General features: G+C 39.2%; 1 protein-coding gene across 1 annotated transcript in view; it reads left to right on the top strand.

Moving 5' to 3' along the window:
• The window catches only part of CCDC141 (coiled-coil domain containing 141), a 230,638-nt gene that overhangs the window by 92,261 nt on the left and 111,534 nt on the right, over positions 1-26,843 (top strand). Inside the window, exon 6 of the mRNA XM_005675907.3 lies at positions 9,696-9,812. Coding sequence (XP_005675964.2) covers positions 9,696-9,812 — 117 coding nt within the window. The remainder of the gene's footprint in view (positions 1-9,695; positions 9,813-26,843) is intronic.

Genomic DNA, 26,843 nt, shown 5'->3' with positions numbered 1-26,843 from the left:
GAGTGGGCTGCCATTTACTTCTCCAACAGATGTGTGCACATACATGCACATACATGTATATTCTCCTTTAAATGATACTACCTTCTAACCAGGGTTTAGAGCTTGAATGGTTGACCAGCTTAAATTAATATGAAGTAACAAAAAATTGCCTTGCTTAGTGGCTACAACACAGTGAGGGTTTTAAAAAATCTTTGAATTTAGCTTAATTTTTAAAATTGAAGTATAATTAATTTACAATGTTGTGTTAGTTTCAAGTGTACAGCAAGTAATTCAGTTATATATATATATATATGTGTGTGTGTGTCTATGTATGTGTGTGTATACCTATATGCATTCTTTTTTTCAAATTCTTTTCCATTATGTGTGTATGCTCAGTCATTCAGTTGTGTCTGACTCTTTGTGACCCCCATGGACTGTAGACCTCCAGGCTTCTCTGTCCATGGAATTTTCCAGGCAAGAATACTGGAATGGGTTGCCATTTCCAGTTAACGGGTTACTCCACGGGATCTTCCCAACCCAGGGATTAAATCTGCATCTCTTGTATCTCCTGCATTGGCAGTTAGATTCTTCACCACTGTGCCACCTGGGAAGCACTGTCCATTATAGATTGTTAAAAGATATTAAATGTATTCTCCTGTGCTAAACAAGTTTTTAAAAATCTTTGAATTTAGCTTAATTTTTAAAATTGAAGTATAGTTAATTTACAATGTTGTGTTAGTTTCAAGTGTACAGCAAGTGATTCAGTTTTATGTATATATGTGTCTATGTATGTGTGTGTACATATAATGGAAAGGGAAGCCCATTTCACACCAGTCAGAATGGCTGCGATCCAAAAGTCTACAAGCAATAAATGCTGGGGAGAGTGTGGAGAAAAGGGAACCCTCTTACACTGTTGGTGGGAATGCAAACTAGTACAGCCGCTATGGAGAACAGTGTGGAGATTCCTTAAAAAACTGGAAATAGAACTGCCATATGACCCAGCAATCCCACTGCTGGGCATACACACTGAGGAAACCAGAACTGAAAGAGACACGTGTACCCCAATGTTCATCTCAGCACTGTTTATGATAGCCAGGACATGGAAGCAACCTAGATGTCCATCAGCAGATGAATGGATAAGAAAGCTGTGGTACATATACACAATAGAGTATCACTCAGCCGTTAAAAAGAATACATTTGAATCAGTTCTAATGAGGTGGATGAAACTGGAGCCTTTCCATTATAGGTTGTTAAAAGATATTTATCCCCTGTGCTAAACAAGTAGGTCCTTGCAGCAGCAGCAGTGTGTATACGTTAATCCTGAACTCCTAATTTATCCACTCCCCTACTATGAGTATAGCGTTTTGTCATTGGGTGACATAAGACCAAAATAAGGGTTGAATTAACTTATTAATGGATACTGGTATCTGATAGTTTGGTCCAGTAAAAGATATCCATGACTTTCCAAACACTTGTAGATTAAAATTTATCACAGAATTTCATTTTTAGCGCATATACTATTTCTAGAATTCACTCTAAGTTATGCAAAATATCTTAGTGTTTGTAGGAAAAGCATGTGATTTTGAAAGCAATAGAACCCCCTCCTAATTAGAATGCATGTTCCCACCATTACTTTCAGTGACATTGCCTGTCAAATGTAGTAACTGAGGGACTCTGGTACAGATGGTGTGGATAGCAATCCCAAATTTCACATTTACTTATGATATGACTTTGGGAAAGTTACTCAGACTCTGTGCCTCAGTTCCTTTTCTATAAATTGGGAATAATAACAATATCTATTTATAAATTTGTTATAGAAATAAACAAGATTGTATATGTAAACATTCTTAGAGCCCAGCTTGATATATGTCAGTGCTCAATAAATGTCCACATGTTCACCATATCACTACACCTTTTGATGATTACTTTCTGAGCTTTACTGGATAATCACCAAATTAGCCAGATCCCATACCAGTTTTCTAAATCATTCAATAATCTTAGCTTTCTAAAATTATGTGGAGGGGGAATAAATGCCATTCCATGGCTTAGTATCCAGACTATTTTATTTAAAAGCTCAACTTTTTTGTAAAATTAGGCTAAAAATCAATTTTCCTCGCCCTTTCTCCACCCTTTAACAATTTCTTTAGCTCATTTATACCTGTTGTAATTGATTACATTTTCATTAAACTTAGTTTTTCTCCTCAATATTCCATTCAGTTGGACTGATGGCTTCACAGCATTTTAATTAGACACCATTACTTAAGGTTGGTAAGAGGGTTGGGTGACATGCCTTGCGACTAAATTACATTCTCACCCGTGATCAGACTGCTGACATAGCTGCTTCCTGTGCATGCTACCTGGAAAAAGCTCCACACTGCTCCCTTTGCATGCATCTTCCCATTGTACAACCAGGTTAGCGGCCTCTCCTTAAGCTGTGTGCCTGTATCTTTCCAGCACCCTGAGCCCTTTGTTTCCCCTGCCTCTGGTGCTGGAAACTGTTGGCTTTCCTTTTCTCAACACCACTGCCGCCCCATACCGGGCAGGGAGTAGAACTCAGTCCTCCATCCTCATTTCCATGGTTCCCAGAGATGAATAAAGAAGCCCAGTTAATATTAGTGCTTTTTATAGGGTGACTCATAAGCAAACAAACTAAACGGCACACTTTAAAAGGATAAAACCCACTTTAACATACAATAGTTGTTTATCTGTTTGTCTGATAGTTTCTGACTCTCATTTTTTCCCGACAACCCAGTGTTTCGGTCAGAGCCTCAGTGTGAACTCCATCAGGCACGTGACCTAGGATCTGGGATGATAATATGAAAATCAAACTTTGGTCTCACTCCCAAGTAGACCTGTATGTTTTTCTCCCTTCTCTCTCTTTCTCTCTCTCTCTCTTTCTCTTTCTCATATGCACATATACAGCAAATGGCTCCAGATCATTTACGGTGGAAACTAAATTGTACTGGGAAAATCACACCCTAGATATCTTAGGCAGAGATGCACATTACTCGGACACTGGGCTGGGTCTCTGTTTCCTTTCTTGAAAAAAATACTTCTTCTGCTGCTGGTTGGATTCTTCTTAATGGCTCAGAGTTAACGCTAGAAATAGAATTTAGGTCCAGAAACTACCACTGTATTGATTTTATCTGTTGGATTAAATAGTTTCCAGTGTTTAAGTAGTTGGAAGTTAAGAAACTGCCTAAACACAAGCAAGAGTTGAGGGCAATCTTGGGAAAAGAAGTCCTTAATGTCATTTTTCCTGAAATATAGATGTGACAAGAGAAATGATACATTAACATAGAAAATAATCAGAAGACAGATATGTTAGCACAAGTCCGAATAATTAAATACATAAAATTATGGTTCCAGACAGGCAGATAGATTACCTATGAAGCTCTTGAAGTAACAGAAATTTTGCCTCAAGACAAACAATGCATTTTAGCTTTCCTGCTGCCCATCAGTAGAGAATACTGGGATTTGATCATTTGTTGAGGAGATACTTATGCCTTCCAGTTGACTTCAGTAATTCATGGAGGGCTTCCAAGTTCCACATAAGAAGATTGTGAGCTTTGTCCCCCTAGAATCTCTGAGATGAAGTCCAAATAATAACAAGCCAATAATTAGATCAGTCCCAGAATACATCTCAAGCCACATTTTGTGCAGGAAATTCTTTATTTCCCTGCTTTTGAGCCCTCAAATACAAACATTAAAGACAAAAATTTCATGCCATTTCCTTTTGCAGGAGATCTTCCTGACCCAGCGATCGAATCCAGGTCTCTCGCATTGCAGGTGGATTCTTTACCATTTGAGCCACAAGGGACACCCCCTCTAATATGTATTATCTCCTAATGGACCTAATGGATATTTGAAGTCTGGTTACTGCCTAGCTAAATACAGAGCACATTGATGAGATTACCTAATACAAAATAATAGCAACTGGTTTCCCTACTGTAAAAAAGGAAAAGAACAAAACCTGTGGGAGCTAAAACGGTTGTTATAATACTAGCATGTCTTCAGAATCAAACCAGACATTAGAACTGTCACCTGTGGCCATCAACTATAATTGAAACCACCTTTTTTTTTTTTTTTAATAATTGAAAGACTATCAGAACATCTTGAATTGAAGAAGATACATAACTGATGCCTTTTCCCTCTTTATCAGTTTTTTTGTTTCTAATAGTAACTTGTTATTTGACAAAAACTGCTCTGCACATGGAAAAGAAAATGAAAGGACTTTGGAGAGATTTTCATCTTGCCTTAAGCATTTCTGTTAAGATGTTTGAATTGCTTATTGCTAGCTTGGCTCCTCCAGCATAGTTTTAAACAAAGATCAAAAAAGTAAGATCTGACTTCGGATTGTGGAACCAGTTGCAGAAAAAGAGACCAGGAAAGTTTATGGTCATGTGACGCCTAGCTTTGAGTGTAGCAAAAGGTCACCTTCTTGCCACCTGAGTGGTTTGTGCTTGACAGAGCATTTTTCTATGGCTTTTGTTCCCAGCGTTTCAGTCCTGACTTCGGAGCGTGCTGTTGGGAACTGAAATTCTCAGTTTATCCTCATCGGCCTCTTCCTCTGAGGCAGTGCTTCTGGCAGGCCTGGCCCACATGTCCGTTCTCTCTGATGCGGCATTTCCATTGAGGCCCCGTGATTATTCACAGGACTTACTTCCGTATTAGAATTAAACTCTGTAACTATAGTGTTGCATTTTGGTTTTCTCTTAAGAACGTTCATAAACATAGCCTAATAAAAACCATTCCCTCTTCCCTGGAATTCTTCCGTTCTCCAGACAGATGTGGTGAAGGGAAGAACACTCTGACCACAGCCTCTCTGCCTCACCCTGTGGGGGTCTCCTCTTGTTGCCTGTGTGACCTTGAATGAATTGCTTACCCTGACTGGGTCTCAGTTTCCATATCCATTGAAAAAGCAACTGTCTCCTTTGTAGGAGGTGTAAAGATTGCTCAAGAAAATCTGAGACCTGCCTGGAGTAGTACCTGACTCTGATCTGGGAAGGCCCTGTTCACTCTCTTTCCTCATTCTTATCTCCCAGCAGGGGTCAAGGTGAGATTGGATTATTCAATATTGCAAAAACTAGCCTTTCCTTGCCCAAAGCTGATAAGTTCAGTAGTGTTCTCTGCCAAACTCCCCACTCTTTCTGGTACATTCCTGCCTCAGTTCTGCTTAATACATCTTCAGTTCCCCAGACTGAAATGCTTACATCTCATCTAATCAAATAAAAAAAAGTTGGGAAGAACCCATCTGTTACGTTACCTCTGCTTTCCTCAAAGCTGTTGTCTGAGCCCCCCTTTCCTTAGCCAATAAACTTCAAAAGAGTCATTAGTTTTACTGCCTTACCCCTACTCAGTGACCCATTCATGTTTACCAACCAGTATCTCATCCCACTGTTCTCTTGATTCTGCTATTTTAAGTTGTCTGTAATGCTTAGTCCTTAGATCTACATTTAACAGATTAAGAATATTCTGAATATCCTTAAATTATAGAACCATCCAATAAGAAATACAACATACGCCATAAATGTGATTTTTTAATTCTCTGAGCCACATTGAAAAGTGAAAAAAAGGTGAAAAGTCACGTAAACATGGGCTTCTCAGGTGGCACAATGATAAAGCATCCACCTGCAATGTAGGAGACGCAGGAGACATAGGTTCCATCCCTGGGCCAGGAAGATCCCCTGGAGGAGGGCATGGCACCCTGCACCAGTATTCTTGCCTGGAGAATCCCATGCATAGAGGAGCCTGGCAGGCTACAGTTGATAGGGTCACAAAGAGTTGGACACAATTGAAGTGACTGAGCAGGCACACACACACACACACACACACACGTAAAAAAGTGAAAAGCAAGAACACATTTTGTTTAATCCAACATATCTAAAATAGTATTTCAGCACTGAATCAATATTAACGTTCTTAACAATATATTTTCATTATTTTTTATACTAACTATATGAAATCATTTGTGCATTTTTTTTCTTAGAGCATATGCCAATTTGAGTTTGTCCCATTCCAAGTACTCAATAGCCATGTGTGGTTAGTAGCTACTTGTTTAGGACAACGCAGGTCTGTACCATTTGACTGAGTTTTCGTGGTATCTCTATTTAACTTCCAAGGCACTCCTTGGTTTTTACTGAACATCCCTGATTGCTCTTTCCGTGCATCTTTGTAGATGTCCCTTCCTTTTCACTCTGTCTTCCTTCACCCTCCGGTAGGTGTTTCTTTCCAATCCCCACTTCCCCTCTGCAAAAAAATCTACCCCACTCCTTCTCCACGTTAGTCCTACATCCTCTGAGCACTGAGTACTTAGAATCTCATGTCAGACAGATGAGATGACCGCAAACACATCACTTAGATCAATCTAAAAGGTAAGAACCGGGAAGAGAAAGGAACAATATTCTCATTTTCCCCCTTAGTCCATCATCACCCAGAACCAATGTCTGATGCACACTCTGAATTTTTGTTCTTTCTTTCTTTACACATGTTTCCAGATCTTAACTCATGTTTTTTTTTATCCTTTTGCAGGGACCATGTTCTAAAGAATGTCCTGATGCATCATTTATTGTCCTTCTCACTCAGGCTTTGGGATAACTGCTGATATAATCTAATGCTTATAAAAAACGTTTTTAGAGTATCTCTGCAGCTGTCTGCAGTAGCTACACACAGAATACAATGGCTGATTTACATTATGGTTGACATACTGTCGGTTGTTTAGGGTGTCTTGCTTTTACATCAGACAGACTCCGTCTATTCTGTGTGCATCTCACAGCCATAAAGTAAATCTGATCTAAGATGCTGCTCACGTGTGTGACTGCCTCATGATGAGATTTAACACCCCCATGATGAACCATTTTCTTCTGAGTGTTATGCCACTTCGTTTTCAAGTTTATTCCCAGGGTGCATTTAGGTAGTAAAAATATGTAGCTCTAGAGACTTGGTATGCTTTGTTAGGCAGGTGTATGACCAGGATATATGGAATACCACTGTAGATCTTGAACTACATTCTCTTATAGGAAATATGTATGGGCATGCCCAAAGGAGTATATCCGTTGGAGGTTAAAATAGTATTTGCCAAATCTAGGGGATGATGTCAGAAGATACCTTAAAAAATCAAAATAACTGACTCCTTCCTGGCATTCATCACCGCTGACATGTGTTAGATGACAAATCTTTGACTCACAAAATCGAACAGGATTATCTGAGGGATCAGACTTCTCACCTGTTTTTAGAGATTAGTGAGCACCTGTTTGTCCCCATGTTTTCTTCACTCAGATTCTATATTAACTTTCCCTATTAAAGCATTCTTGAGATTTCTGAGTTCCTACTACTTTAGATAAAAATAGATGACACTCACTCCTGGCACTTAATAAAATAAAGGATTTCTGAAAGTTAGTTATATTCATGAGCCATTTTCTTTGATGAAACCCTTAAATCATCCCTTTTTTGTTTTTATGCAGGCCTATAGCATCTTTTGTGAGATTTTTAATGCAATTTAATAAATTAATGTACAAATTTTGTAGCTCTTGATAAAATACCCTCCATGGGTTCTAATATGCATGTAATACATATCATTTAGGTCTAATTTCTGGGCTGCCAGAAAGACAAACCACCTTCAGATAGTTATAAACACATAAACACAGCACTTTAGATATGGGGACTGGCTAATGGGCGTATTATGCACAGAGTACCAAATATTCTGAAGAGAATGAGGCAGACTTCACATGAAAACTGCTGCAGGGTCACTATTAGTCTTTTCTTTGCACTGACACTAGCCTAAAATGCCGGTTAACAAAGGTTTCCAATTAGCAGAAAGCTGGAGAGACCCTCTTGCTGCCCACTTGACTGCTTATTCCATGCTGGAAAATGCTAAGTCTTGGTATAGACAGCCAACACTTATACCAAGCATCTATAGATTTATAGCAAGTATAGATCTAGCTGTGTGATGTTATCAGCCCTGTAACAGTAATGGAGAGTATTATCCTATATAATCCCTAACTTGACTCCTCTGGAGTGTGTATGTATGTGTGTGGCGGCGGGGGGGGGGGGGGGGGGGGGCGGTATATGTTTATTGTGTGGACCTCCAGGACTAACCTAGCTTTCTCCCTGGCCACATTTCTCCATGTTATGAAAATACAGAGAAATCCTGAGGCTGCTGCAACCAAGACAAACTAGGCTGGACACAGTGTATATTCTGGACAATGCCCACCACTTTGAGTGGGCTGCTGGGATTCATTTCTCAAATGTGAAGTAATTTCCCCTGATACCAAAGACTTTCTGTTACCTGAGGATAGCAACAGGGCACAGTGGAAAGAGCATGGACTTTGGAATAACATAGGTTTGGGGACAAATCCTAGCTCTGCCATTTACTATTGGCCCCGGATAAGTTGCTTAACCTCTGTTTATCTCAGCGAGGGCAATATAGTATCATACTTGTTACAGAGTTGTTGAGAGACAAAGAGATGATGCCCAGAAAATAACTAGCAAATTGTCTAGCATATTGTGGCTTCCTAGGAATCAGTAGCGACGATGTGATCATAAGAATTATGCTGTATAAGATTTGAGAGTAAAAATCCAACTCTCCCTTAATTGGGACAAGGAATCTTTATCCGAGGGCCACAAGTTATTGGTCTCAGTTCAGTTCAGTTGCTCAGTTGTGTCCAACTCTTTGCGACTGAGCACGCCAAGCTTCCCTGTCCTTCACCAACTCCCGGAGCTTGCTCAAACTCATGTCTATTGAGTCAGTGATGCCATCCAACCATCCCATCCTGTGTCGTCCCCTTCTCCTCTTGCCTTCAGTCTTTCCCATCATCGGAGTCTTTTATAGTGAATCAGCTCTTCACATCAGGTGGCCAAAGTATTGGAGCTTCAGCTTCAGCATCAGTCCTTCCAATGAGTATTCAGGACTGATTTCCTTTAGGATGGACGGGCTTATATTGCCTACCCCTTGTCTAGCAGATCTTCCCGACCCAGGACTCAAACTGGGGTCTCCTGCATTGCAGGTGGATTCTTTACCAACTGAGCTATCAGGGAATTTTCTTTTAATCAGTCTCATGTCAACTTATATAATCGTTCTTGAAAAAATGTCTTTTATTATTTGTTGTTTTAACGCTGTGTAAGGTGCATATTGTAAATCAAGTCTAAGGGATTGTAAGTTATGTCCTTAGCTATTGATAAGGTCTATGAAACTTTAGTAGCTTCTCCATTCGTTTTTTTTTGATATAGATATTCAGGAGTTGTAGCAAACTAAGTATTTGTACATTATCTTCTAATAGTAGAAATATAATTCTATAAACGCTATATAATATCTTCACATAACAATGTAACTATACTCAGATTGATCATCTTATACAGAAAAGGTTTATATTCTAAAAGAATGCATGGTTTATAGACTGTGTGGGATCTATTTTGGTTCTTGTTTGTTAGGAGATTTTAAATTTGAATTATTTTCTTCATGCTATGTGATCCAGTGAAATGATATGTTGTTTTTATAATTTGGGGGTATTTGTTTTCTCTCTTAAGCATGTAGAGACTGAAATGAAGAAAAATGAAATGAAAAGATTGAAATGAAGAAAAAACCTGATCATACTAATGAAACACATGAGTTTATACATAAAAAAATTGAAGTAGTTTAAGTTTTAAAAACATGGAGAATTTTGATTCCTTTATTCTAATATCTGAAATTTGACCTCTCTTTGTTGCTTCTTACCTAGGTCACTTGTTGGTTTCAGAAAACTATAAGAGATTTAGAGGAACAAGGTCTAGGTACATCTCTTTCAGACAATGAGGAGCTTATTCGTAAGCACGAGGAACTGATAATAAAAGCAAAGGTAAGAGACTCATTAAAAGAAAAAAATAACTGAAAACTGCATGGACTTCTCTTGAATGCACTTCTATAGGTGATATAGTGGAGTAGTAAAAACTGATTTTGTATAGTTTGTTTGCTGTTCGCATTTGTATTTTCCTTAACTTGTTTCATGTTCTTAGTTTTGCAAAAAGTAATTGCTACCAGTTAGGCAACCACTTGGAGGTGCTTGGTGTGTAAAATGGAACCATCAAGTTTTAAGAGCGGGAGGAGCAGGACAACCTCTAGCAGGGTTCCTCTCGCCATTGAGTCTTGTTGTTTGGAAACTGACTTATTTGTACATGTGAGAGTCTGTAAAGATTTTCCAAGGTTTCTGGTGCTCCATTTTGATTTTTAAAAAAACCTGTTCTAGGTAAATGCAATCTGCTGCTTCCTCTCCCACCACCTTTCCAAATCCATCCTCCCAAACATATAAAAATGTATTGCTTTGACGTTATGTTCAACCATTGCCTAGTAGGGTTGGCCCATTGTATTCCAGAGCTTTATGACTTAGCTGTACCTACAACTATCAACTACCCAAGATATTAATAACAGAAAGTTCTCTAAATCTTGATACTGATTAAAGTATTCACTGTTTTCACTCTACTGCAAATGGACTTTCAGAATATAAGCTCCTCCTTGTTTCAGACAAGTTGACTACTTCTTTTCAGGGTCCTGAGCCACTCAGGAGTCAGTTATAGATCTCATACAGAAGCTGAGTATTACTCCATATACTCAGTAAGTAGTTTTTGGGCCAAATTGGTTTTGGAAACTGAGGCAGAGAAACCTCTTTTTCTAAAGCATCCTTGCAAATAAAGTTATTTGCTAAAAAAAAAAAATGTTTTCTGGGAATTGCTGTTTTATTACTTCCTTCAACTATGGGCTGGCCTTTGGAACCCCTGATCTCAATGGCATCTTTAAAGATTTTCAAACATTGAATATCTATTTAGAGATGAAAGCTCAAACATAACTTGATAAAAATTGATGACAGTTGTCATCAGTTTGTGACACTAGATAATCCAATGGCAAGATAACTGGTCATTCAAGACAGCAGAGGTCCCTGTGTCACGTGGGTTGAAAAAGACCCCATCAGTGTAGATGCAGAAGGGGGAGGGTGACCCAGGATGGCCTTTCAGAGGAAGGGATTTGAGCAGATGAACGGAGTAACCATGGTTGGTTAGGCGAGCGTGATCATTCCTAAATAAGGTAGAATAAGGGAAAACAGTGATAGACCAACTTGTCCGTGATGAGAGTTAAAGGTCTGGGCAATGTTCAGTCCAGAGACGGTAGACCCAGGGCAACTGTTTCAGAGGCCATCCTTACCCACAGCCATTCCCTAGAGAAGACATGCTAACAGGGCGTGGTCATTACAGAGAAGTAAACTTCGCTGGATGAAAAATAGAAGAGTATTCTGAGGCCACAGAAGGTGGTCCTAGATAACCTTAAAACTCCTTTTAAGTTTTAGTTTTATGAAAGAGACAGGATTTAGGTTACAGTAACTATCATGCTTATTAAATTTAAAGTAACATGAAAAACACCTTTTCAAAGTTGGTTGAAATGATGGACTGGACTGGAAATTTTGCAACATTTCTTAAATGTGGAGATAGTATCTTCATCATCTTGGTATTCCCAGCACTTAGGATAGTGTCTGGTATTTAAAAAGGGTATTTGATTCATGTCTACTTTTTAAACCCTCTTTCCAGAAAAAAGAAACATCCTTTTAGTGCATTTCTGTGATTCTCTAGTGACTTTAAATAGTGGCTTAGCCTCCTTTTACCTACCTAGCCACCCTTATCTTTATGTATTTATTTTTAAGTGTTTGGTTCTCAGCGTAAAGTTACACAAACTCTAATTCATCCTGTATCTCAGGATTGGCTTCTTGGTTTATTTTATTATTTCCCCTTAATCTTCATCTTCCTCACATCCCCATTCTCACAGGCATCTGCTCTAACAGTCTGTGTCTTTAGACATATTCCCATTCTTTAACTATATACGGAGTTACATGTTTTCAATCTGCATGAATTGTATTAAGGCATAGATTCCTTGTGTTTCTTTCCACAACACTGGTTGCATCTAACTTACATAATTCTTTGTGATCTTCACTATGGTAATTTCTAGATGCAGCATAACTTTGGAAAGTCCTGGAACATAGATACTGATGTCTTAATTCTACCCTTCATAATGTTGGTTGCCTTCCATTTCTTTATTCCTTACAATACTTGACCTTCTAGTCCACTGACTCTTCTACTGAACTTGCTGCTCAACTCTTCTGCTGACTTCTTCACTTCAGCTATTAGGTTTTTCATGCCCAATTCCTCTCACTGATTCTGCATCATAATTTTTTTTCCTGCTTCATCTATCTAATGTCCTTCTTTATATCCTAACGTGTGCTTTATTCATAGATTAAATTTTTGGTCTGTCCAGTGCATTAATTCTCGGTTCTCATACTTAGGTATTTCAGCGTGTAGTGTGTGCATCAGGTGTTATTTTCCCGTATGAGTTAATATTCCCTTGGGATATCAGCAGCTTCATTTGGTAAGGCATGGGAGGTATGAAAGCCAGTGCTCCAGCTTGTCCTTTTCTGGGTGAATTGGCTTCAAGGTACAAGGAGATGCCTCTGAAAGCTTGTTGTTAGTATTAGGGCTCTCCATTTCTGGTTTGCTCCTTTACCCCAGATACACACAAAGGAGGGGACTCCTAGGAGGACCTCCCACTGATTGGACTCTGAACCCTGCTTTGCTTCAAAGACCCATTTCCCATATTCTTCCCAGCTTAGTTGATGGAGAGTTGAGAGGGCACACCAAGAAAGAGTCAGGTTGCTTCTCCTTTATATATTAACTGTCCACCTGTCAGAGTCCAGTCCTTTCCTGTTTATCTCCTCTGGTTGGTACTGGGTTGGGGCTCTGATTTTCTTTCCTGAAAATGACCGTTGACAAACAATGACCAGGCAGGTGGGGAGAGAAAGCATCACACCGAGAAAGTTGTCCCCTAGCATATCTCCTGTCTAAGGCATCTGAGCTTATTCTACTCCAGAAAGCCATGTGGCCCTGGCACTGAGAACTAACCCCTCAAGGAAGGTTCTTCTCTATAAAATTTACCTTTGCTTTGTCAGCCTTTGCAGGAAGGAAAAGCTACATAATTTGTAGGATCCAGTTTAAAATGGAAATAGGGAAGCTTCTCTTAAAAAGTTACTGAGATTTTAATACAGCAGCAGCAGAGTATTAAACCAAGCATGGGGCCTTATAAAGAAATGTTGCTGTGTGGCAACAGGTCACTTACCCATGATGCTGGTCCTGTTTACAATGTTTGGATTTTTGAAAGGACCTAGAGACCTTTGCTGATCAAACATTTTCTTTAATAATCTTTACTAACTCTTCCCACCTGTACTAGCGTGTTTTCTAAAAATAAAGATTATAGTACTACCAGTTCAGTTCAGTCGCTCAGTCGTGTCTGACTCTTTGTGACCCCATGAATCGCAGCACTCCAGGCCTCCCTGTCCATCACCAACTCCCGGAGTTCACTCAGACTAACATCCGTCGAGTCCGTGATGCCATTCAGCCATCTCATCCTTGGTCGTCCCCTTCTCCTCCTGCCCCCAATCCTTCCCAACATCAGAGTCTTTTCCAATGAGTGAACTCTTCTCATGAGGTGGCCAAAGTACTGGAGTTTCAGCTTTGGCATCATTCCTTCCAAAGAAATCCCAGGGCTGATCTCCTTCAGAATGGAACTGGTTGGATCTCCTTGTAGTCCAAGGACTCTCAGGAGTCTTCTCCAACACCACAGTTCAAAAGCATCAATTCTTCGGCACTCAGCCTTCTTCACAGTCCAACTCTTACACCCATACATGAACACAGAAAAACCATAGCCTTGACTAGACGAACCTTAGTCGGCAAAGTAATGTCTCTGCTTTTGAATATGCTATCTAGGTTGGTCATACCTTTTCTTCCAAGGAGTAAGTGTCTTTTAATTTCATGGTTGCAGTCACCATCTGCAGTGATTTTGGAGCCCTCAAGAATAATGTCTGACACTGTTTCCACTGTTTCCCCATCTATTTCCCATGAAGTGATGGGACTGGATGCCATGATCTTCATTTTCTGAATGTTGAGCTTTCAGCCAACTTTTCACTCTCCACTTTCACTTTCATCAAGAGGCTTTTTAGTTCCTCTTCACTTTCTGCCATAAGGGTGCTGTCATCTGCATATCTGAGGTTATTGATATTTCTCCCGGCAATCTTGATTCAGGCTGTGTTTCTTCCAGTCCAGTGTTTCTCATGATGGACTCTACATAGAAGTTAAACAAGCAGGGTGACAATATACAGCCTTGACGTACTCCTTTTCCTATTTGGAACCAGTCTGTTGTTCCAGGTCCAGTTCTAACTGTTGCTTCCTGACCTGCATACAGATTTCTCAAGAGGCAGGTCAGGTGGTCTGGTATTCCCATCTCTTTCAGAATTTTCCACAGTTTCTTGTGATCCACACAATCAGAGGCTTTGGCATAGTCAATAAAGCAGAAATAGATGTTTTTCTGGAAGTCTCTTGTTTTCTCCATGATCCAGCGGATGTTGGCAATTTGATCTCAGGTTCCTCTGCCTTTTCTAAAACCAGCTTGAACATCAGGAAGTTCATGGTTCACATGTTGCTGAAGCCTGGCTTGGAGAATTTTGAGCATTACTTTACTAGCATGTGAGATGAGTGCAATTGTACAGTAGTTTGAGCATTCTTTGGCATTGCCTTTCTTTGGGATTGGAATGAAAACTGACCTTTTCCAGTCCTGTGGCCACTGCTGAGTTTTCCAAATTTGCTGGCATATTGAGTGCAGCACTTTCACAGTATCATCTTTCAGGATTTGAAATAGCTCAACTGGAATTTCATCACCTCCATTAGCTTTGTTCTTAGTGATGCTTTCTAAGGCCCACTTGACTTCACATTCCACAATGTCTGCTCTAGATAAGTCATCACACCATGGTGATTTTCTTGGTCGTGAAGACCTTTTTTGTACAGTTCTTCTGTGTATTCTTGCCACTTCTTCTTAATATCTTCTGCTTCTGTTAGGTCCATACCATTTCTGTCTTTTATCGAGCCCATCTTTGCATGAAATGTTCCCTTGGTATCTCTAATTTTCTTGAAGAGATCTCTAGTCTTTCCCATTCTGTCGTTTGCCTCTATTTCTTTGCACTGATCACTGAAGAAGGCTTTCTTATCTCTTCTTGCTATTCTTTGGAACTCTGCATTCAGATGCCTATATCTTTCCTTTTCTCCTTGGCTTTTCGCTTCTCTTCTTTTCACAGCTATTTGTAAGGCCTCCCCAGACAGCCATTTTACTTTTTTGCATTTCTTTTCCATGGGGATGGTCTTGATCCCTGTCTCCTGTACAATGTCATGAACCTCATTCCATAGTTCATCAGGCACTCTATCTATCAGATCTAGGCCCTTAAATCTATTTCTCATTTCCACTGTATAATCATAAGGGATTTGATTTAGGTCATACCTGAATGGTCTAGCAGTTTTCCCTACTTTCTTCAATTTGAGTCTGAATTTGGTAATAAGGAGTTCATGATCTGAGCCACAGTCAGCTCCTGTTCTTGTTTTTGTTGACTGTATAGAGCTTCTCCATCTTTGGCTGCATAGAATATAATTAATCTGATTTCAGTGTTGACCATCTGGTGATGTCCATGTGTAGAGTCTTCTCTTGTGTTGTTGGAAGAGGGTGTTTGCTCTGAGCAGTGCATTTTCTTGGCAAAACTCTATTAGTCTTTGCCCTGCTTCATTCCGTATTCCAAGGTCAAATTTGCCTGTTACCCCAGGTGTTTCTTGACTTCCTACTTTTGCATTCCAGTCCCCTATAATGAAAAGGACATCTTTTTGGGGTGTTAGTTCTAAAGGTCTTGTAGGTTTTCATAGAACTGTTCAACTGCAGCTTCTTCAGCGTTACTGGTTGGGGCATAGACTTGGATTACTGTTGCATTTGCATAGGAAAAAACAAGTTTGAATTCCTGCTGTCACTCACTATGCAGTCTTGGGTACACTTGAACTCTCTCAGCCTCACCATCTGCCCCTGGAAGGAGGAGCCATGAATAATTCAATTAGAAAATATTTGTGAAGGTGCCCCCATTTTAGTAATGCCTCCAAAAATGTTTCCTCTCCCATTCATGGTGTAAACATCCAAATAATTTATATCTGTGGTTTTTAACAATGACATTCCTCATTCTTGGAGGAGGAATCTAATTTCTTATGTCCTTACGCAGCAAGCAGAATATTACACTTGGATTTTTTTTTTTTTTTTGAGTGTGGGTATAAGGGTAAGAAGGGGGAGTTTCTTTCAAAGGAGATTTAACATAGACATAAGGCCTCAAGCTGCGGATTCATTAACGAACCACATATAGATAATCTGGTAACACAGAGGAAAGTAGGTGTTTCTGCTCTGACAGCCAAGTCGGACAGCGGTGAGTTGCTCTGTATTGCTTCTTAGTCTACTCAGCATGTTCCTTTTAAATAAACATTCAAAATTCCTCTCTCATTGCTTACTGGAATGCATTTAAATACAAAATATGACAACTTTCAAATCTTTTAATAAGCTTTATTTATACTGTACTGAAAGAAATGAACTCAAAAATTTTTAATACAACTTTTAACTGTAATTATAACTATGAGTATTAAATTATACTTTCTTTAAACATGAAAAATATTTTCCTTTTACATATGGAACAGGTTAAGAAATAGCAGGCATGATTATAAACCACCCTTTGGTTAAGCACCTTAAATACGCTTAGATTTTATCCTATATCAGTTTGGTGCCCCAAGGCTTGAATTCAAAGTCTGGAGCTCAGAGTTGTTTGTAGGGAGTATTAAAATAATATATATTTAGGAACACTTTGTTATTGTCTCCTTTGAAAAGACATAATCATTACTTCGTCTGTACATCAGAAATAATGTTTATCCAAGAACTGCCTACAGCAACCAACATTTACCTCTGCTGGGAGGAAACCTTTTCCCATTTGGGTCCAGTGTTTAGGGCCCTGCAAATTAGCTGAAAATAGACAGATTAACAGGGGTAAAGACAAGGTTTATTTTCACGTAGTGTACATGGGAGGTTCCAGTAATGGAAAACTCATGAAATAGCCCAAAGTAAAGGTTTACAAAGATTAATTTTTCAAAAGAAAAGTTTTTAGGGCTTCAGTGGGAGAATATGGAAGATTTTACTTGGCTTCTTGATGGTAGATGAGCAGTCTGTCTTCTTCCTGGCTAGGAGTATCCCAGGGGAGTGTTCATGGCAGCTGAACTCATACTTCCTGAGCACAGTGTCAGTCTTCTTTTAATCAGAAAGCTGCCTGGGAAGGGGTCATTGGAAGCTGTATAGAAGGTTTCATTTAAGTTTAGGTAATACTTCTTTCTGCGGCTGCTAAGAGTTTAGCTATCTTCAGTTTAAAGTCATTTTCATACCACCATGCTGCTGCTGCTGCTAAGTCGTTCCGGTCATGTCAGATTCTGTGTGACTCCATAGACGGGAGCCCACCAGGCTCCTCCATCCCTGGGACTCTCCAGGCAAGAGTACTGGAGTGGGTTGCCATTTGCTTCTCCAATGCATGAAAATGAAAAGTGAAAGTGAAGCCACTCAGTCATGTCCGACTCTTAGTGACCCCATGGACTGCAGCCCACCAGGCTCCTCTGTCCATGGGATTTTCCAGGCAAGAGTACTGGAGTGGGTTACCATTATAAACCCCCAAATTTTATAGTGTCCACTCTTACTTCAGTTCAGGCCCTTTACAGTTGGTACACATTAAAATTACTTTATACAAGGGCTTTGAAAAAATACTGGCATCTGGATCTCATGTCTGGAGATTTTATGTAGTTTGTTTGGGGGATCAGGATTTTTAAAAATTCACTACCAATCTTAAGATAATGACGTTTTGTATCAAAACGAAATCCAAATTTCCTTCTCCTTCTAAAAAACGAAAGAAGACCTGGTAATGTCAAGTTTATCTTTTCACATAGACATAGCAACTCGTGGCTGGAGCACAGCAATAGCTATCTCCTTTAGAAAGGAATGTGCGTTTCAGTTTGCCTTAGTCCCCACCATTCCTCGCCGCCTCCTCTCCTGACTTTGCTTCAGTTATTTACATTATATACCTTTTGCCTGTGAGCATTTGGGTTCAAGACCAGATGAGCAATGAAATACAATGTAAGTGGAGTAGTAGCTTAAACCAATTTGCATTTTAGATTACCTTGGAAACAATCTGAATGATAAGAATGGAAGGAGGTCATGCTGAAGGCAAAAATGTCTCAGGAAACAACTGAAGTTTGAGTGAGAGTAACTGTAGGTGGGATATAATATCTTTTGAGAGGGAAGTTATGAATGACTATTTTAAACGCTTAAAGGAGACCACATAAAGCCTTATTTAGGGTGTGGTTACTAGACAGCAGCGTCTGGAAATCATTCGATGCGCAAAGTCTCAAGTTTGAGACACTGACTTGGAGAATTTTCCCATATATTTCATGTATGTTCATATTCTCATTAATTTTCATGTATGCATACTCAGTTGCTAAGTCGTGTCTGTTTGTAACCTCATGGATGGTAGCCCACCAGATTCCTCTGTACGTGGGATTATCCTAGCAAGAATACTGGAGCAGGTTGATATTTCCTTCCGCAGAGAATCTTCCTGACCCAGCCCTGCATCTCCTGCATTGGCAGTCAGTTTCTTTACCACTGAGCCACCAGGAAACCCTTAATTTTCATAGGTGACTATATACTATTGATAAAATCCTTGATTACCAAATAATCTTTGAAGTTTATAAGGGAAGCAAACTGAAAATGGTATAAAGAAACATCATCTTCAATGTTTTAATATAGTAGAATTCACATTCCTCAACTTCAAGATTAAAACTATCTTCCATGATTCATCATCTAATCCGATTTTCCAAGTCATTGAAAATATTTTCCAGCTGTTGCTGAGTGATTTCATAAATTGGATTTGTGATCTTGGCCTCAAGTTCCTTCAAATAATATTATTTGGAGATTTTAAAAAAATATCAGTGCTTAGGTCCCACAGAAAGTTTATTCAGAGGAAAAAGTAAAGCTTAAAGCTATAAAATATTTATAACTATGAGATAAGGAAGTAAAGCAGTCTCTTGCAAGCTTATTTGACTAATTTAAATACATAATTGTCATCAATAGAACCGCCTCAAGAATGTGGCTCCTTAAAAATACGTTCACTGTTTTATTTTTCTGACTATATAATACACTCTCATTTTGGAAAAATTAGAAATACCTAACCCAGTCCATCCTAAAGGAGATCAGTCCTGGGTGTTCATTGGAAGGACTGATGTTGAAGCTGAAATTCCAAAACTTTGGCCACCTGATGTGAAGAGCTGACTCATTGGAAAATACCCTGCTCCTGGGAAAGATTGAGAGCAGGAGGAGAAGGAGACAACAGAGGATGAGATGATTGGATGGCATCACTGACTCAATGGATGGGTTTGGGTAAACTCCGGGAGTTGGTGATGGACAGGGAGGCCTGGCGTGCTGTGGTTCATGGGGTTGCAAAGAGTCGGACACGACTGAGCGACTGAACCGAACTGAAAACTAGAGAAAATTAAAATCACTCAATGTGTGTGTATGTAAATATAAATGAGAAGGCAATATAAAACATATAAAAAACCTGAATATTCCAAACTTGTATATGTATCTGTGTGTGTATACATTGTATGTGTGTCTATATGCAAAACTGTGTATCTGTTGTTTTGCAGTGTGGTTTTTTTCAATTAACATTATCTCATAAGCATTTCTCTATTCAAATGCATATTTCAAGTATGCTTCTTAATGATTGCTTATTACTAAACTGTGTAGATACAGCATATATTATTGAGGCAGCAATGCATAGTATCTCAAAATATGGCACTGGAGTGAATGATACACTTGCAGGGCCTAGAGTTAAATCCTAGCATTTCTGCTTACTTCTGATATACTCTGGGGCAAATTCCTTCAATATGTGAACCTAAGTTCCCCCTTTTGTGAAAGAGGGTAATAATTGTACCTAATTCATGCAGTTGTTGTTTTATTGAGTATTAGTTGTATTCTCATACACTAGTACTTAGCATGATGCCTCAGTTCAGTTCAGTTCAGTTCCGTCACTCAGTCGTGTCTGACTCTTTGCGATCCCATGAATCGCAGCACGCCAGGCCTCCCTGTCCATCACCAACTCCCGAAGTTTATCCAGGCTCATGTCCATTAAGTCAGTGATGCAATCCAGCCATATCATCCTCCGTTGTCCCCTTCTCCTCCTGCCCCCAATCCCTCCCAGCATCAAAGTCTTTTCCAATGAGTAAACTCTTCTCATGAGATGGCCAGAGTAATGGAGTTTCAGCTTCAGCATCATTCCTTCCAAAGAAATCCCAGGGCTGATCTCCTTCAGAATGGACTGGTTGGATCTCCTTGCAGTCCAAGGGACTCTCAAGAGTCTTCTCTGACACCACAGTTCAAAAGCATCAATTCTTCGGCACTCAGCTTTCTTCACAGTCCAACTCTCACATCGTATGTGACCACTGGAAAAACCATAGCCTTGACAAGATGGACCTTTGTTTGCAAAGTAATGTCTCTGCTTTTGAATATGCTATCTAGGTTGGTCATACCTTTTCTTCCAAGGAGTAAGCATCTTTTAATTTCATGGCTGCAGTCACCATCTGCAGTGATTTTGGAGCCCCAAAAAATAAAGTCTGACACTGTTTCCACTGTTTCCGCATCTATTTCCCATGACGTGATGGGACTGAATGCCATGATCTTCGTTTTCTGACTGTTGAGCTTTCAGCCAACTTTTCACTCTCCACTTTCACTTTCATCAAGAGGCTTTTTAGTTCCTCTTCGCTTTCTGCCATAAGCATGCTGTCATCTGCATATCTGAGGTTATTGATATTTCTCCTGGCAATCTTGATTCCAGGTTGTGCTTCTTCCAGCCCAGCGTTGCTCATGATGTACTCTGCATAGAAGTTAAATAAGCAGGGTGACAGTATACAGCCTTGACATACTCCTTTTCCTATTTGGAACCAGTCTGCTGTTCCATGTCCAGTTCTAACTGTTGCTTCCTGACCTGCCTCACACAAACACAATATAATAGAGCCTTAATACAAGACCTTTTAGAACTAACACGCAAAAAAGATGACCTTTTCATTATAGGGGACTGGAATGCAAAAGTAGGAAGTCAAGAAACACCTGGAGTAACAGGCAAATTTGGCCTTGGAATGTGGAATGAAGCAGGGCAAAGACTAATAGAGAAAATGCACTGCTCAGAGCAAACACTTCTTCCAACAACACAGGAGAAGACTCTACACATGGACATCACCAGATGGCCAACACCAAAATCAGATTGATTATATTCTCTGCAGCCAAAGATGGAGAAGCTCTATACAGTCAACAAAAACAAGACCAGGAGCTGACTGTGGCTCAGATCATGAGCTCCTTATTACCAAATTCAGACTTAAATTGAAGAAAGTAGGGAAAACCGCTAGACCATTCAGTTATGACCTAAATCAAATCCCTTATGATTATACAGTGGAAGTGAGAAATAGATTTAAGGGCTTAGATCTGATAGATAGAGTGCCTGATGAACTATGGATGGAGGTTTGTGACATTGTGCAGGAGACAGGGATCAAGACCATCCCCATGGAAAAGACATGCAAAAAAGCAAAATGGCTGTCTGGGGAGGCCTTACAAATAGCTGTGAAGAGAAGAGAGGAGAAAAGCCAAGGAGAAAAGGAAAGACATAGGCATCTAAATGCAAGTTCCAAAGAATAGCAAGAAGAGATAAGAAAGCCTTCTTCAGCAATCAATGCAAATAAATAGAGGAAAAGAACAGAATGGGAAAGACTAGAGATCTCTTTAAGAAAATTAGAGACACCAAGGGAACATTTCATGCAAAGATGGGCTCGATAAAAGACAGAAATGGTATGGACCTAACAGAAGCAGAAGATATTAAGAAGAGGTGGCAAGAATACACAGAACTGTACAAAAAAGATCTTCATGACCCAGATAGTCATGACGATGTGATCACTAATCTAGAACTAGACATCCTGGAATGTGAAGTCAAGTGGGCCTTGGAAAGCATCACGGAACAAAGCTAGTGGAGGTGACGGAATTCCAGTTGAGCTGTTTCAAATCCTGAAAGATGATGCTGTGAAAGTGCTACACTCAATATGCCAGCAAATTTAGAAAACTCAGCAGCGGCCACAGGACTGGAAAAGGTCAGTTTTCATTCCAATCCCTAAGAAAGGCAATGCCAAAGAATGCTCAAACTACTGCACAATTGCACTCATCTCACATGCTAGTAAAGTAATGCTCAAAATTCTCCAAGCCAGGCTTCAGCAATATGTGAACTGTGAATTCCCTGACGTTCAAGCTGGTTTTAGAAAAGGCAGAGGAACCTGAGATCAAATTGCCAACATCCGCTAGATCATGGAAAAAGCAAGAGCGTTCCAGAAAAACATCTATTTCTGCTTTATTGACTATGCCAAAGCGTTTGACTCTGTGGATCACAAGAAACTGTGGAAAATTCTGAAAGAGATGGGAATACCAGACCACCTGACCTGCCTCTTGAGAAATCTGTATGCAGGTCAGGAAGCAACAGTTAGACCTGGACCTGGAACAACAGACTGGTTCCAAATAGGAAAAGGAGTACGTCAAGGCTGTATATTGTCACCCTGTTTATTTAACTTCTATGCAGAGTCCATCATGAGAAACGCTGGACTGGAAGAAGCACAAGCTGGAATCAAGTTTGCCTGGAGAAATATCAATAACCTCAGACATGCAGATGACAGCACCCTTATGGCAGACAGTGAAGAGGAACTAAAAAGCCTCTTGATGAAAGCGAAAGAGGAGAGTGAAAAAGTTGGCCTAAAGCTCAACATTCGGAAAACGAAGATCATGGCATCCGGTTCCATCACTTCATGGGAAATAGATGGGGAAACAGTGGAACAGTGTCAGGCTTTATTTTTGGGGGCTCCAGAATCACTGCAGATGGTGACTGCAGCCATGAAATTAAAAGATGCTTACTCCTTGGAAGAAAAGTTATGACCAACCTAGATAGCATATTCAAAAGCAGAGACATTACTTTGTCGACTAAGGTCCATCTAGTCAAGGCTATGGTTTTTCCTGTGGTCATGTATGGATGTGAGAGTTGGACTGTGAAGAAGGCTGAGTGCCAAAGAATTGATGCTTTTGAACTGTGGTGTTGGAGAAGACTCTTGAGAGTCCCTAGGACTGCAAGGAGATCCAACCAGTCCATTCTGAAGGAGATCAGCCCTGGGATTTCTTTGGAAGGACTGATGCTAAAGCTGAAACTCCAGTACTTTGGCCACCTCATGCGAAGAGTTGACTCATTGGAAAAAACTCTGATGCAGGGATGGACTGAGGGCAGGAGGAGAAGGGGATGACCGAGGATGAGACTGCTGGATGGCATCATGGACTCGATGGACATGAGTCTGAGGGAACTCCAGGGGATGGTGATGAACAGGGAGGCCTGGCGTACTGTGATTCATGGGGTCGCAAAGAGTCAGACACGACTGAGTGACTGAATTGAACTGAATAAATAAATAGATGGTAAAATAAATATAACATAAAATCTTACCTTTAGTGCCATTTCGTAAATTCACAGTGTTGTGTTACTGTCCCATTATCTAGCTACAGAATATTTCTATGGCCCTAAAAAGGAACACCATAGCCATTAAACAGCTTATTCCTCTCTCCCTCTGCCCCTGATGATCATTAATCAACTTTCCATGGACTTACTTATTCTGGAATCATACAAATAGCCTTTTGTGTCTAATTTCTTTGTTAGTATGTTTTCAAGGTCCATCCATATTGTAGCCTGTATTGATACATTATTACTTTTTATGATGGAATAATATTCTACTATATAAATATACTACATTTAATTTGTTGAGGAATCGCTATACTATTTTGCATAGCAGCTGCACCATTTTGTGTTCCCACCATCAGTGGGAAAACATGTACAGTGGTTTTAACTTCGCATCCTTGCCAAAACTTACGTTATGATCTTGTTCTTATGTTAAAAAAATGTTTTCCCTAGACATCCTGGTGTGTGTATGTGAAGTCCAATCCAATCGCAGTATTTTTATTTGTATTTCCCTAATAACTAATATGGGGGTTCAGTGGTAAAGAATTGTCTGATAATGCAGGAGACATGGGTTCGATTCCTGGGTTGGGAAGATCCCCTGGAGAAGGGAATGGCAACCCACTCCAGTATTCTTACCTGGGAAATCCCATGGACAGAGGAGCTGGGCAGGCTACAGTCCATGGGGCTGCAAAAGAGTTGGACATGACTTAGTGACTAAACAACAAATAGTCAAAAATTTGTAATGTTGAAGATCTTTTCAGGACCATTTGAATATCTTCTTTGAAAAAATGTTTATTCATCCCCTTTACCTGTAGTGTGCTTTGATGAGCAAAAGTTTGTAATTTTGAGAAAGTGCGGTTTATCTATTTTTAATTTTCTTGCTTTTGCTTTTGATGTCAAAGCTATGAAACTATTGAAAGATCCAAGGTCATGAAGATTTACTCCTGTGTTTTTTTCAAATAATTTTGTGGCTTTAGCACTTACATTTAGGTTTTGCTCCATTTTGAGCTGATTTATATATATGATGTAAAGAAAGGGCCATTCTTTACATGCAGATATCATTATTCCAGCACAATTTGTTGAAGAGACTATTCTTTCCCCATTGAATAGTCTTGGCACCCTTGAGACTGCTGCTGCTAAGTCGCTTCAGTCGTGTCTGACTCTGTGCGACCCCATAGACGGCAGCCCACTAGGCTCCTCTGTCTCTGAGATTCTCCAGGCAAGAATACTGGAGTGGGTTGCCATTTCCTTCTCTAATGTATGAAAGTGAAAAGCGAAAGTGAAGTCGTTCAGTCGTGCCTGACTCTTAGCGACCCCATGGTCTGTAGCCCCTACCAGGCTCCTCCATCCATGGGATTTTCCAGGCAAGAGTACTGGAGTGGGGTGAGGCTAACTTGCCACAAATGCATAGGTTTATTTCTGAACTCTCACTTCTATTTCATTGATCTATATGTCTGCCCTTATGCCAACGCCACACTGTTTTGATTACCATAGTTTTTGTAGTAAGATTTGAAACTGAGTTCTCTAACATTGTTCTTTTCAAAGATTGTTATGGTTATTCAGGGGTCTCTTGCTGTTCTACACATTAGAATCTACTTTGCCATTCTTAATAAAGAGGCCATTGCAATTCTAATAGAAATTTGTAGATGACTTTGAGAGTATTGTCTTTTAAACAACATTAGGTTTTCTAATCTATGACCACAGGATACCTTTCCACTTATTTAGGTCTTCTTAACTTTTTCAGTAATTTTTTTTTTCTAATCATTTTCAGCATATGGATCTTGCATCCCCTTAAATTTATTCTTAAGTGTTTTATTCTTTTTGATCCTATTGTAAATGAAAATTTTTCTTCATTTCCTTTTCATATTATTCATTTATAGTCTATAGAGGTACAGGGAATTTTGTGTGTTAATATTGTACCCTGAAACTCTGCTGAATTAATTTAATAGCTCTAATAGTTTTTCTTAGAACCCCTTAAAATTTTCTATATATAAGGTCTTATAATCTGTTAATTTCCCCTTCCATAATCATTCATCTCTTGTCCATCTATCTAATGGTAAAAATACTTCCTTTCACTGTATTTTAGACCAGAGCTAAAACTAAAACTAAAGTGTACTTATGAATTACCCAGGGGTGTTAAAATGCATATTGTCGTTTGTGAGATCTGGGCTGAGACTTGAGCATCTGCATTTCTAACAAATTTCAAGGTAATATTGATGGTATCGATCTCTGTACCACCCTTTGGGTGATAAACGTGTTGAAGCAGAGAACTGCAGTAGAATGAAAGGGAGTTTCAGTGATGGAGCTGAAATATTGGGACATTGTAAGAACTTGAAAGATGTAAGTCTCAATAAATCTTTGTGTTTCTTTAGGTGTGGACATGATTTCTGAGCTTAAAAGTTGATTTATTTTTGTTGCTGGCAATTATTACTCAGGTAATTGAAGATCAAAAGAGCAGTATTTAAAATTTGATTGTTCCTTTTTAAAAATAGAAATCTTTCCCCAGAAATAGCACTTTCCTGAACTATTTTGTACAAAAGGAGCTACTTGTAGGTCTCTTAGGTTGTTCAGGAAGTGTGTAGAAATATCTAGAGTTCATATATTTATAGTTCCCAGGTTGTCCAAATAGTTTCAAAGTATTTCACAATCATTGTTAGCTGTTTTCTTCTCACTGTGGTATTTATTAACCTCAATAAAGAAGCTGACTAGTCTTCTATTTGAACTTCTATTACATCCCCAAATTCTTTTACTGAAGGTATGCAAAAAAATGGTATAACCACCTAAAATATATTGCTGCAGTTAATCAGCTGACATCATCTCTGATGATTATAAGGAAAGTCTACAAAATGAAAAAGTGTTTGTTACTTTTATAATGTTTCATCTAATTTAAAAAATAAAATGGAGTCTGAATCTGAAAGGTCTCAAGGCAGAAATTAACTGAATCTTCAAATGGTAGAGACACCTGCATTAGTGCATTTCAATTCCTCTGTCTTCATTTTAGTGAATAATTTGTTTTACTTGTCTGATTTTTTAATGAACTTCCCAATTAAAAGCAGATGTCATTTTTCACAGAACGTAAATTAGAAACAATTTAATTACTAGCAGGCAAAATATGTATAAATAGTATTGAATTTGCCTGCAAGCATTGGGAAAATCTATAAAATGATGGGATTTTTTGCTTTGTAACTGTACTTGAGTCTTCCTTAACTTATGGGTTAATTTAAAGCTCAGTGAACTGTGTACTTTCATTTCCAAGGGAAATTTAACTGAGAAAGTTTCTCAGAAATGTTTATGCCCATCTAAGGGGATGAATTAAGAAAGCAAATAAAGAATATTATACTCTATGATCACTAGGTTGAAACCTACCGGCTGTCACCTTCTTATGAAATCTTTACC

Source organism: Capra hircus, chromosome 2, assembly GCF_001704415.2.
Source record: "Capra hircus breed San Clemente chromosome 2, ASM170441v1, whole genome shotgun sequence".
Lineage (NCBI taxonomy): Eukaryota > Metazoa > Chordata > Mammalia > Artiodactyla > Bovidae > Capra > Capra hircus.
The sequence above is the reverse complement of the archived record's forward strand: the minus strand, read 5'-3'. Positions and strand labels throughout refer to the sequence as shown.